We start from the raw sequence: 12,343 nt of genomic DNA on the forward strand, positions 1-12,343 counted from the left end.
CCTGGGCGCCGCAGGGGCCAACGCGGAAACAGCCTGGGGAAACGCCGGGACCTGGGTGAGACCCTGGGACTCTGTGGGTCCTTCTCCGCTGAGAGTGAGGGCTGAGCAGGCGGGGGGTGGAGGAAGCCACCCCAACGGTCTTGGAAGGGGGGGTTCCCGGGGTCACAGGACGCGTCCAGCCCTACGCGGTCAGGGTGCGCACCCTGAGAGCGAGGTGACATTTACGCAGGTGGGACAGGTGGGGTGGGGGCCACTCCAGCCTGGATGGAGGCGACGGAACCGCAAGAGGCCGCAGCAAGGGGGAGGGCGGGGCAGGGCCCGTCCTGGCGGCACAGCTTCGCCTTCTGGGATCGTGCCGGTCTCCAGCACCCAAGGGCGTCAGACTGTGGTCACCGGAGAAACTTTGGGCGAAGCCGCCCCCATCAGGCAGTTAAGGATGACTTCTGTTAACGCATGTGGAGTATTTCTTCCCAGGCAGGAGCTCGGTTTTAAATCTTAAAAGGCAACTGTGAACACTGACAATACGATGTATATAAACTGTGGGTTATAACATGATTTCCCATCGTTGGTGTCTTGACCTTGGGTTTTTCAGAACGTCGTAACCCTCGGGGTGAGGGAAGTAATGTCCGTGGAGAGAGGGTGCTGAGCTGCCTGGGTTCTGCCCTGGGACACCCGGGGTTAGGCAGAGCGGGCTTTTCTTGTCGAGAAGCATCAGAGTGCTTTTCATCCACGCTGAATCACGCCGTTGGCATCAGTGGTGTTCCGTGGTAGATATGATATGTCCTGGGGCTCCTGACAGAACCCGGGGCTGAATGTCTTAAACGACAGAGATTTATCCGGTCGCGGTCCCAGAGGTCAGAAGTTGGAGGGCAAGGGCCGCGCCCCCTCTGTCCCAGGCATTTCTCCAGCTTCTGCTGGTTCCTTGGCTGTGGCCTCGTCACTGTTATCACACAGCCGTCTCCCTGTGAGGTGTCTGTGTCCCAGTGTCCCCTTCCTATAAGGACACATGTCACGTTGGATCGGGGCCCACCCTAACGACCTTGTCTTAACCAGTTACATCTGCAAGGGCCCTATTTCCAAATAAGGTCACATGCTGTGGTCTGGGGATTAAGGCTCCGATGAGTGAGTTTGGGGGATACGGTGCGACCCACAGCAAAAGGCAATAGATACGCACATGTTTGTAGTTGAACAAGAATGTTTCCATAAAAATAGATTCTAATCGACCTTGTAATGATTTGCTTACAGCAAACGACTCGTCAGAGTGTAGTTGGACTGGTTTGCACACGCCCGGGGGCTCCCCGCCTCGCTGTCCCCAGGCCAGGCAGCCCCTGACCTGCCTTCTGTCCCTTTCCCTGTAGGTCGCTTTGCAGGTTCCGGTTTCATGGCAGGGACTCCTGCACCGTCTCCTTTGTCCAGCTGCTTTCAGGCCGCGTAGTTATCAAGAGATTCACCCGTGTCTTTGTGGAAGGGCCGTTTAGATGGGCTCGGCCGGTTGGGCCTGCGGGAAGCAGCTTGGCTTCTGCAGACCAGCATCGGGGCGGCTTGGTTCTAGCACTAAAGGCATCTTGCTTCTGCTTTAAAACAATATTTGCCTGTTAGGTAACATTTGAAGGAAAATTTCAAGGAAGTGGAAATTGAGTGCAATGAAAATGCAGAAGTGAGAAGGGAGGTGAAGTTGGGCTGGCAAGGAGGTTCTGTCGGTGTTGGAGGCACTTACCTGCTAGGTTGGGTTTTTCTGGACTGAGACTTGGTGACTGGCCTGGGGGAGGGGCCGGCCCACCAGGGGCCCAGGTCCCTGTACAGACCTGGGGCTTGTTTGGGTACAGCAGGACACACGTCCAAATTGCATCCACTCTTTTACATTCTTATTAAAACCAGCTGCCTTCCAGGTGGAGCTCCTTAAGGACCAGAGGAAAAAAATACCCCATCCAGCTCCTGGAATTACTACTTTGAATACACAGTGCAGCAAATGAAATGTACTCACAGCGGTCTCCACGTTTCATGGTTCTTGTACATTTTGAGGCTTGGCAATTTATTTGGCTTTTGCCCACGAAGCATCAGTGGTCTCATGGATGCACGGGATGAATAAGACACATAGCTCCTGCTGATAATTTGTGAAGATGGCTTTTGGTTGAGACCCCTCTACCTTCAGATGCTGTAGGGAAAAGGTTTGGGAGGTGCTCTGGGATTGAGGTGCTGGGGGCTCTGAACCCTGGAAGTGACAGACAGGGGAGCCCCCTGACACCCGCATCGGGTACCTGCCTCTCAGAGAGGAGGCTGGCAGAGCAGATCTGTGCTCACATCTGAGTGCGGCTTGTTTGGGGGAGACCTCAAAGCCCCCCTCGCCCCTGGGTCACCGTGCTGAGCAGCCGAGACTTGTGTCTCTCGGGTCATGGGAGCTGTCTCGCAACAGTGAGACTTGGGGGCCCGGGATGGTGGCGCCCAGCATGTGCTTGGTGGCTCCCCGACAGCCGGACTCTGGGAATCTCCAAGCCTCAGTTTCCCTGGCAGCTTGGAGACCACCTCCGCCCTTCCCGGAGGCTGTGGGATTGGAAATGTGTCCCGCAGCTGGCAGGCTGCCCACTGGGCGGGGCAGACCCGCGGCTGCCCCCTGCGCCACTCGCTGTGGGGTCTCTGGCATGGTCCCTGTGCCCCAGGTTACCCGGGTGAGGGCGGCCAGCCCTGAGCCCTGCACTGTGCAGGGCGACGCAGCTTTTTTTTTTTGCGACGCAGCTTTTGGAGTTTGGTCTGGAACATAGATTCAAGTTGTTCTGGCACCAAAGTGGTCACGTTTCATAAGTGATTCTGTCCGAAACTGAAGTGTCTTGAGATTAGCAAGCTATAAATAAAATAGACAGTAGAGACCCCACAGGAGAAATAAAAACACTGGAGAGATGGTGTGGCTTCCAGGTGGCACGTGGGTCACTTCGGTGAAGTCTCAGGTGCCGGTGTGGCAACAAATGCCCCTTGGTCTCACCCAGCCTTAGCTGCTCCTGTCAGTGTGGCATCTGAGTCCCTTAGGACCGCAGGCTTCTCTCTGAGGGTCCCTTCCTCACAGGGCTGCCCGCGTGGACCTTTGGATGCATGAAAATGCCCTGTGATCTGTGCAGCAGCACAGGTAATTCAGAGATGACAGTCAGGTTATCAGTCCACAGGTGTGTGTCCTGTGAACAGGTGTGGGTCCATAGGTGTGTGTTCCCTGAACAGCTGTGTGACCCATGGCCAGGTGCATCTTCACTGGACAGTAGCAGATGCTCTGCTGCCCTTGCCCTCAAAGAAAAACTGTGGTGAGTGCGCTTTAGTCTGAAGCCTGCATCTTTCTTATCAGGCCATCATATGACATGACTACCCAGGATGCTTCCATTTTTAGGGTCACAGCTGCTGAAATGCAACTGGGCAGCCGCTCTTCTGCTGTGGTCAGGTGGGTGGGACCCTCATGACCTCTTACTGATATGGAGACATAACCAACTTTGTAATGCAAATTCAGTTATTCCCCTAAAGTTTCCTGGATAAATTGGATAAATTACATGTATCCTTAATATTTCCATAGCAGACTAATCGTTTTTTGTTTTTGTTTTTTTTGTTGTTTGTTTGTTTGGTTTTTTTTTTTGGCTGCACTGCACGGCACGTGGGATCTTAGTTCCTCAACCAGGAATCGAACTGCGCGCCCTGCAGTGGAAGCGCGGAGTCCTAACCACTGAACTGCCAGGGAAGTCCCGCAGACAAATCTATTTTTGATGATCATTCCTTTAGATGCCTTTTCTTTTTTTTTTAGTGTACAGGTGATTTTTTTCCCTAATGAAAATTGTGTTTTCTTACAACAAAATCTCTACGAAGTACATAACTGATTTTAAGTTGCTCTGCTTGAATATTAATTTATTTTAGAACTTTCCATATGAGTTGAAATTATTTGAGAACCGCAAGCCCCCTGAGGTAGTTGTTGCTTCTCTAAAATGGCACTGGCATTTTGCCCCTTTTCAGTGTTCTTCCTAATTCTTAGGCTCTCTGTTTCACTGGCGAGTAAGGAGGCTTATTATTCATATAGGAAGTCAGGCGATGAAACATGCCTCTCCCTAACTTGAACACAGGGTCCTTAGGGCTCTCGGTACCTCCCCCCATATTTGGCCGGAGCTCCGCGTGGACTCCGGGCATGAAGCCGATGCTTTGAGTTTAATGGTCGATTTCCTGGTTTGACGTGTGTTTCGGTTCCTCCCTCAGCGTCTGGCTAACCTGAGTCTGTAACGCCAGGTGTGCGGTGTGAAGCCACACCTGGACGGCCTGTCTGTCCCCCTCCCCACCTCCCGCGCCCTGGGGGAGGGGCAGACCGGCTGCTGACCACCCTTGGGGGTGGTCCACGCACCCAGGGCCGAGCACTGGGTGTCAGCTGTGGGCCTGGGGCCCCTGCAGCCAGCTGTGAGCGCCTGCTCTCCTCCGGGCCCATCCGCGGGGCCAGGTCCCGCCGCTGTCACACGATCGAAGCAGCGTGTTTACTTCTGGTCTTCGAGTCAGGGGGGACTGGTTGGAGCGGGGGGTCTCTGTTCTCGCGTGGCAGGGACGGTGCTGAGTGGGCTGTCGAGGGAGACAAGGGAGTGAAAGGCTTGGACCCTCCCCAGCCTCGTTCTCCCAGCTTGGGGACTGTGGGCGTTTCCAGGTGACCTCAGATGGTGATGCGAAATGTAAAGTCTAAAGGAAGGTGTTGCACAAATGAGGCGGCCCCGCCCTCCGCCCCGGGGAAAGCTGGACAGATGTCCGCACCTTTGACCAGCTGTTAAACCGTGTGTTTATCAGGGAAGACCTGTCTTCTGCAGGGCGTCTTATGCGGTGAGCCTGGCCCCAGATTTCGTACAGTGAAGTCCTAGCCCCCAGCGCCTCAGAACCTGACCTAGTTTGGATGTGATTTGTACTGAGGTAGTAGGATGGGCCTAATCCGATGTGACCGTGTCCTTGTGGGAGGGGACACTGGGACAGACACACACGCAGGGAGACGGCAGAGGCAGAGGTGGGCGACGCTTCCACGAGCCAAGGACACTGAGCGGTCACCGCAGAAGCTGACGGAGGCCAGGATGCATCCCCCGGCGGGGCCTTCGAGGGAGTCCTGCCCACACCTCGGCCTCGGTCGGGCTCTGGCCTCCAGTCTGGGCGGCACTGAAGTTCTGTTGTTTTGTCTGCCCAGTCCGGTGGCCCCGGGAAACTTTGGGAGCAGCAAAGAGCTGGGGGACGAGTCTGGGGACAGCAGCGTGTGGGGCCCAACTCGAGAAATGATTCGGGCGCTTGGGACTGCGAAGGGGGTTCTCATCACCTTGGGTCCCTCCCCCAAAGACCCCTTCCTGGGGGCTGAGCTGGTCACAGGGCCTTCCGCCTCTGGAGCTGGCTTGGGCTGGAGTTTGGGAGTTTATGGATGTGCAGCTTCAGTCCTTCCTGTTCTAGGGGTTTTGTTTGGGTAGGATGTTGTTGTCGCTTTGTTTTTAAAGGATGCTTCTCCAAGGGTGAGGGATGAAGGTGCCCCTGGGTTACGTGGCCTCGATGTTCTGAGTTTCTGTTTGGGTGAGAAAGTCGCTTCGACTGTGGATGGGTGTTTTCCTCCTTTCTGGAATATTTGTTTGCTCGGAGGGTTGGCTGCAGCGTGTAGGATTCTGTTCAGAGCGCCATGTGCCCGACGACAGGTGAGCCTCAAACCGGACGCTGGTTCAGGTGCCCACCGTCGAGTGCCCTGTGCCCGGGTGGCCGCCCTCCGTGCACCCTCCTAACTCCCCCGGGGTGTGTGTCGACCGTGCGGGTAACCCTTCCGTTCTTGCCCCACAGAGTCCATAGAAGAGACCACCCTGGGATCCCAGATGAACAACCGGCGGGAAGATATGGAAATCGCGTCCCACTACCGGCATCTGCTCCACGAGCTCAACGAGCAGAGGCAGCACGGCGTCCTGTGCGACGTGTGCGTGGTGGTCGAGGGCAAGGTCTTCAAGGCGCACAAGAACGTCCTGCTCGGCAGCAGCCGCTACTTTAAGACGCTCTACTGCCAGGTGCAGAAGGCGTCCGACCAGGCCACGGTCACGCACCTGGACATCGTCACGGCCCAGGGCTTCAAGGCCATCATCGACTTCATGTACTCCGCCCACCTGGCCCTCACCAGCAGGAACGTCATCGAGGTGATGTCAGCGGCCAGCTTCCTGCAGATGACGGACATTGTGCAGGCCTGCCATGACTTCATCAAGGCCGCGCTGGACATCAGCATCAAGCCGGACGCCTCAGACGAGCTCTCGGAGTTCGAGGTGGGTGCCCCCCCGAGCAGCGGCGCAGACGCCCTCATCTCCGCCGTGATGGCCGGGAGGAGCATCTCCCCGTGGCTGGCCCGCCGCACGAGCCCCGCCAACTCTTCCGGGGACTCGGCCATCGCCAGCTGCCACGAGGGCGGGAGCAGCTGCGGGAAGGAGGACCAGGAGCCCAAGGCCGACGGCCCCGCCGACCTGTCCTCCCAGCCGCTGTGGCCTGGCGACACGGCCTACGGGCCCCTGCACGTCAAGGAGGAGCAGCTCTCGCCGGCCCACTACGGGGGCAGCGAGCCGCCGTCCACCGGGGATGGGGCCGCTCAGAACTCCTTCTCGGAGCAGGTGGCAGGGGACGGCTGGCAGCCCACGGGCCGGAGGAAGAATCGGAAAAACAAAGACACGGTCCGGCACATCACACAGCACGTGGAGGACGACAGCCGGGCCGGCTCCCCGCTGCCATCTTTCCTCCCGACGTCCGGGTGGCCCTTCAGCAGCCGAGACTCAAGTAAGCCTTTGGTTTGGTACAGGCCGGGCTCAGGCGCCCTGGGGTCACGGGCAGCCCAAAGGCACTGTTGGTCAGTGGCCCTGGGGCTGCTCGTTTTGTCCACGCAGGGGCACCTTTCCAGGCTCTCGCTGGTGGCTTTCTGTGGGTCACCCCCTTTCGTAGTAGGTCGGTGTGAGCGCGGGGAAGGTGGCCGACGCGTCCCGGCGGGCATGCCAGGGCCGCCGACACACGGAGGCTGCTGGGCTGGGGATTTTCTGGAGCTGGAAAGGCGGGGTGACACCCGGAAGGATCCCCAGCGTGGGGTGTGGTGGAGCCTCTCGTAGGCACTGGGTGGCGTAACTTAATTTTTAAAGATTTAGACATGACAGTGTTAAAAAGATGAAGAAGTGCACGAAGTGACGTGACTCGGGTGGAAGGGAAGGACAGGCCACGTGTGTGGGCGCCGGCCGTGGCCATTGTTGTCAACGTGGAAGAAACACCACGTGTGTGTGTTTCGTCCTGGGCACGTGAGGGCCGTGGCCACAAGCCCCCCTCCCAGTGAGGGGTGTTTCCTCGTTGCCAACAAGTGCGGGTTCTGTGGTTCACCCACAGAGCAGCCGCTGGGCGTTACCGCACAGGTGGGGAGCCCCTTCTGGACCCCGAGTCCGTCAGCCGTGAGGGCTCTTAGCTTAGCTTTGTTGACGCTGGCCCTCACCCTCTGGAGGATGGTTTTATCTGTCTCCCGGGCTAGTAAACAAATGAAATGTTTACTAGATGCCAGGTGCTCTTGCTGGCACTGAGCATGTGATAGTCAGGGCTGCACCGAGCTTCCCCGAGTGGCAGATGGGACCTCGAGGGCTGCGTCTGCAGTGAGGAGGGGCGTTGGTGGGACGGGGTTGGTCCAGAGCAGGATGGAGGCTTCTCGGCAAGTGACCGCGTTGGGGAGGCCCCTCCAGGAAGGAGGGTAGAAATCAGTGGGGGCTCAGAGGTGGACAGAAGGCAGTGGACCGTGGGCACAAGCCCTGAAAGGTGTCACCAGTGCTAGGCCTGTGCTGGGGTTGGGAGGGCAACCCTGGGGCTCTTGATACAACAGCGTGATTATTGTGGTAAGACCTACGTATCGTGCACTTCACCCCTTTAACCATTTTTAAGTGTACTGGCATTAAATACATCGCCACTATCCATCTCCAGAACTTCCTCATCACCCCCAGGAGACGCTGTAGCCTTTCTTACTGGTTCTCATTCTCGCTGGCCTGTGCATCCCCAGCCCCGAGCGCTGGGCCAGCCTCCTGCAGGTTCAGGCCAAGCCGGTCCCACCACTGTCGCCCCCTCGGCAGGATGATTCTGTGTGAGGTGGCGTCCTTCGCGCTGTAGGACATCGGCAGTGCCCTGGCCTCCGCCCACTGGATGCCAGGAGCCGCCCACCCCTGGTCATGACGTGGCCAGTGTCCCTGATGGGAAGCCCCCCGCAGAACCGTTGAGTGTAACTGAACTGTCAGAAGAAGGTTAAGTTTCTGAGATGATAGAAAGCCCACCTGTCTCCCTGCCAGCGGTCGGCACAGTGGTTGTCTGTGTCTGCTCTCTCCGTGACGCCTAAACGTCCCTTTAGCTCTGACGAAAGCCTGGAGAGCAGCATCCACAGGGACTGACTTAAGGAACCTTCTGGGTGGGTCAGGGCCGCAGAGCCTTCCCGTCCTGTCCTACACCTGCCGCATCACGAGTTGTCCGGCGGGCCGAGGGGCTGGAGGCTCTAGATCGGAGAGCCCATCAGCATGTTAAGGACAAGGACGCTCCTTAAGCCTGTGGGTTTGATGTTTTAAATGCAGTTGTCGAGCAGAAGGTGTTTTTAGAATCCAACAAGTGATTTCTGCTGGTGTACTCTTGCTAATGTCTGAAATCCCTTGGGTTACCAAGGCAACTGCGAGATTTCCCCTGAGTTGCTAAGACAAGGACCCGAGGTGTGGGCTTGCGTGGGACGGCTCTGCCCGTCACGGTGGCCATTTATTCCTCTGCCCTGGCCCTGGGCTGGGATTTGGAAGCATAAATTGTGATCCCCAGTGGAGGAGAGTTTGCTTTCATTAAAGATTTATTACATCTTAGAGGAGAGTATTGTTTTCTTCTCATCCTGTTTATAGGAGAAAAGGCCCTTTTCCAAAGGAATGTGTCAGGCAGTTCCTGCCGATCATTCAGGGCACTTGACGAAGATGCTCTGATGCCCAGCCCTGCAGCAGGACCGCCGCCCTGTCCCCTGTGTGTCCCCACCTCGGCATCAGGGACTCTGGGGCCTGTTCGCGTTTAAAAGTGATTCTTCCAAGCAGGCAGCCAAGTGCTCTCTAACCCAGTAGCTTCCAAGAAAACATCCATTGAAATGTACCTCCAGGTTACAGCTGTGGGAAACGGCGTTTAAACGTGCAGGTGCAATGGACACAGGCCGGGCCCGTGGTAGCTGCCGGCTCCGGCCTCGGCCCCTTGTCTGTGCTCCCAAGACCGTGAGCCTCCGATGCGGTGGGTTGTACTTGTTCAGAAGCTGGTGCCAGGAGAGCCCAGGTGCCCCATCCCGACATCCCACACGTGTCCCGAAAAGGATCTGCAGAAATAAAGTTCTGAGCTAGAATAAAGCGTGTGGGTCTCGTGAAGGAGGAACTGTTTATCCCTGAACCTCGGTAAGGGTGGGCCCTGGCGTCCTGGGATTTTGAAGAGGACGTGGGGACCACAGAGCGGGTTCAGGGCGTGCAGGTGGCCCCCGGAGACTCTGGTGGATGCTCTAAGCTCACAGCTGCCGTCCTGCTGGGGCCAGGGCCCAGCCCTCCCCGGCCCAGGTCGGAGGGTCTCTTCCCTCGCAGCTCGATGCTGGGGCTGAAGCCAGGCCTGTAGCCCCTCCCTTGGCTGTACCCCCAGATGTTTTCCTTTCAGAAATGAGCGGAATTGCCTGGAACTCCTCTGGTCGACCTTGGGGCCGTGGTCAGGGGGCAGCTGCTGCCCTGACACCTCAGCAGTGGTCTTCATGGGGAGGTACGTTGGGAACGTACCTGCTGCTGAGAAGGGAGGTGGGGGAGGGGCCTTCGTGCTGGCCCAGGAGAGCGGGCTCGCTGGGGACGGGGCCTGGGCGAGGGCGGGGCTCGGCGCTGACTGGGACCCTTGGCCTGTGCCCCGCTGGCCGCCCAGTCCTGGCCTGAGGCCGCACTTCCGAGTTACCACCCGGACTGGAGATCCTCATCACTGTGGCTTTGATGAGTGGCCAGCAGAGCTTCTTTTCTGATGAAATGGGAGTTCCTGGACTTTCTAGAAAATTCAGTTCCTGAAGACAGAGCCCCTGAGGCCTCGCATCATCTAGATGTGGGAGCCGAGGCTGGTCACCCAGGGCCACCCCCCGACCCCACCCTGTGGAGGAGCTGGAGGGTCTGGGTCTGGGTGGGTCAGGACAAGGCGGGGCCCCTGGGAGGCGACAGGTGGGCGCGGCCCGCGGTCGCTCTCGGGACCCCCAAGGCTCCACTCGCGACAGAGGGGTGGGGGTTGGCTGGGGCCCTGGTGCTGGCAGAGCCGGCTGGCAGCTTTTCCACGGCTCATTTGCTCCAGGGTGCGTTTCAGCTCTTCCTGGTCTCGCGGGCGCCCCCTGCTGGCCTGACACGGAGGTCACCTGCCTTTGCTGCTTCCAGGCAGGTTCCCAGACGTGCCGCCACCTCGCTGGGTCCTGTTTTGATTTGAATTTGAGGGGTTTTGTCCTCTTCAACCAAGTGTGTGTTTTCTTCTGATGTTTGGACACTGTGACAGTGACGCCCCCAGGGTGCCGACCGGGGTGGGGACCGAAGCCCCACAGGCACCCACCTCCCAGGGACAAGGAGGCTCTGATTGTGTTGAAGTGCCCAGGGAGATGCTCGTACATTTTGTATTTGCTGTATATACGTGTATTTTTTTTTTGCGGTACGCGGGCCTCTCACCGCTGTGGCCCCCCCACCCGTTGTGGAGCACAGGCTCCGGACGCGCAGGCCCAGCGGCCATAGCTCACGGGCCCAGCTGCTCCGCGGCATGTGGGATCTTCCTGGACCAGGGCACGAACCCACGTCCCCTGCATCGGCAGGCGGACTCTCAACCACTGCGCCACCAGGGAAGCCCTATACATGTATTTATATACATACACTTAAAAGCACAGCTTGGGAGCTTACATTTAAATGGAGATTTTAAAAGGAGTTGTGAGTGTAATTTTTAACTGTTCATTTGAAAACTTTTATGCTACTGCTTTTATCAGACTTTTAAAAGATGGAAGCAGAACATACACATTTGACTCTTCTAAGTCAAATCCCAGATGTTCAGCCGGCAAGGGGGGCATGACCCCCCCCCGAGACACCCCGACACCCGTCCTGGGGACCACCTCCCCAGGCAGTGTGTCCTGACTCGGCCTCTGTGTGCTGGTTTCTCCCGATCAGTCTGCTGTTGATGGAGCCCACGGGGGTGCCCGCCCCTTCCCCAGCCGTGGGCTCTGTCCTGACCTTGATGGACCTGGCTGCTAAGACCCTCAGTGCATGCCTTCTGGTGCTGGTGGCATGTGTGTTTTTGGTGTAGACCTAGAGGTGTTTCTAGGGGTGTGTCTGTTTCCTGCTGCTGTGACAAATCACCGCAGACTTAGTGGCTTGAAGCGGCCCAGCTGTATTATCTCTCGCCCAGATGTCGCCGGTTCGTAGGGCTGGATCCTTCTGGGGGCTCAGGGGAGAATCCCGGCCTTTTCCAGCTTCCAGAGGCGCCACATTCCTTGGTCCGTGGCCCTGTGTCACTTGGCCCTCAGCTCTGGTGCCACATCCCCTTCGCTGGCTCTGGCCCTCATGCCTCCCTCTTCCTCTGAGATGGACCCTTGTGTGGACAGGGACCCCTGGGCCGGCAGGGTGATCTCCCGTCACACTTGCAAAGTCCCTTTTGCCACGTGAGGTGACATGTTCACGGAGATTAGGACCCAGACACCTGGGGACCATCATGGGAACACAGATAATAGCGAGGTGTTTTGGTGAAAACTGCCATTCCCTTTCCTATTGTTTTAAGTATGATATACATTCAATAAACTGCACAGGGCTTCCCTGGTGGCACAGTGGTTAAGAATCCGCCTGCCAATGCAGGGGACACGGGTTCGAGCCCTGGTCCGGGAAGATTCCACATGCCACGGAGCAGCTAAGCCCGTGCGTCACAACTACTGAGCCTACGCTCTAGAGCTCGCATGCCACAACTACTGAGGCCTGAGCGCCTAGAGCCCGTCCTCCGCAACAAGAGAAGCCACCGCAATGAGAAGCCCGCACACCGCAACGAGGAGTAGCCCCCGCTCGCCTCAACTAGAGAAAAGCCTGTGCACAGCAACAAAGACCCAATGCAGCCTAAAATAAAATAAATAAATTTATTAAAAAAAATAAACTGCACAGATTTCAAGTGTACGGTTTGAATAATTTATTGTCTCTCTCCCTGCCATTTTATGGGGGGAAATATTCACACTTACAGAAAAGTTGAAAAAACGAAAGTGAGCCTGCCTGCGTTGAGATTCTCCACCTGCTGACGTCTTGCCGTGTATACATGTTTATGCATCCGATCATCCAAACCCGCCTCGTTCTCTGAA

The 12,343-nt window shown here is 57.3% G+C and overlaps 1 protein-coding gene across 1 annotated transcript in view; it reads left to right on the plus strand.

Annotated features, from left to right (window-relative positions):
- The window catches only part of ZBTB46 (zinc finger and BTB domain containing 46), a 55,070-nt gene that overhangs the window by 13,311 nt on the left and 29,416 nt on the right, over nucleotides 1-12,343 (plus strand). The window contains exon 2 of the mRNA XM_060078014.1: nucleotides 5,803-6,771. Within this exon, the coding sequence (XP_059933997.1) occupies nucleotides 5,835-6,771 (937 nt within the window). The 5' untranslated portion in view covers nucleotides 5,803-5,834. The remainder of the gene's footprint in view (nucleotides 1-5,802; nucleotides 6,772-12,343) is intronic.

The sequence above is a fragment of the Mesoplodon densirostris genome, chromosome 16, assembly GCF_025265405.1.
Source record: "Mesoplodon densirostris isolate mMesDen1 chromosome 16, mMesDen1 primary haplotype, whole genome shotgun sequence".
Taxonomy (NCBI): Eukaryota; Metazoa; Chordata; class Mammalia; order Artiodactyla; family Ziphiidae; genus Mesoplodon; species Mesoplodon densirostris.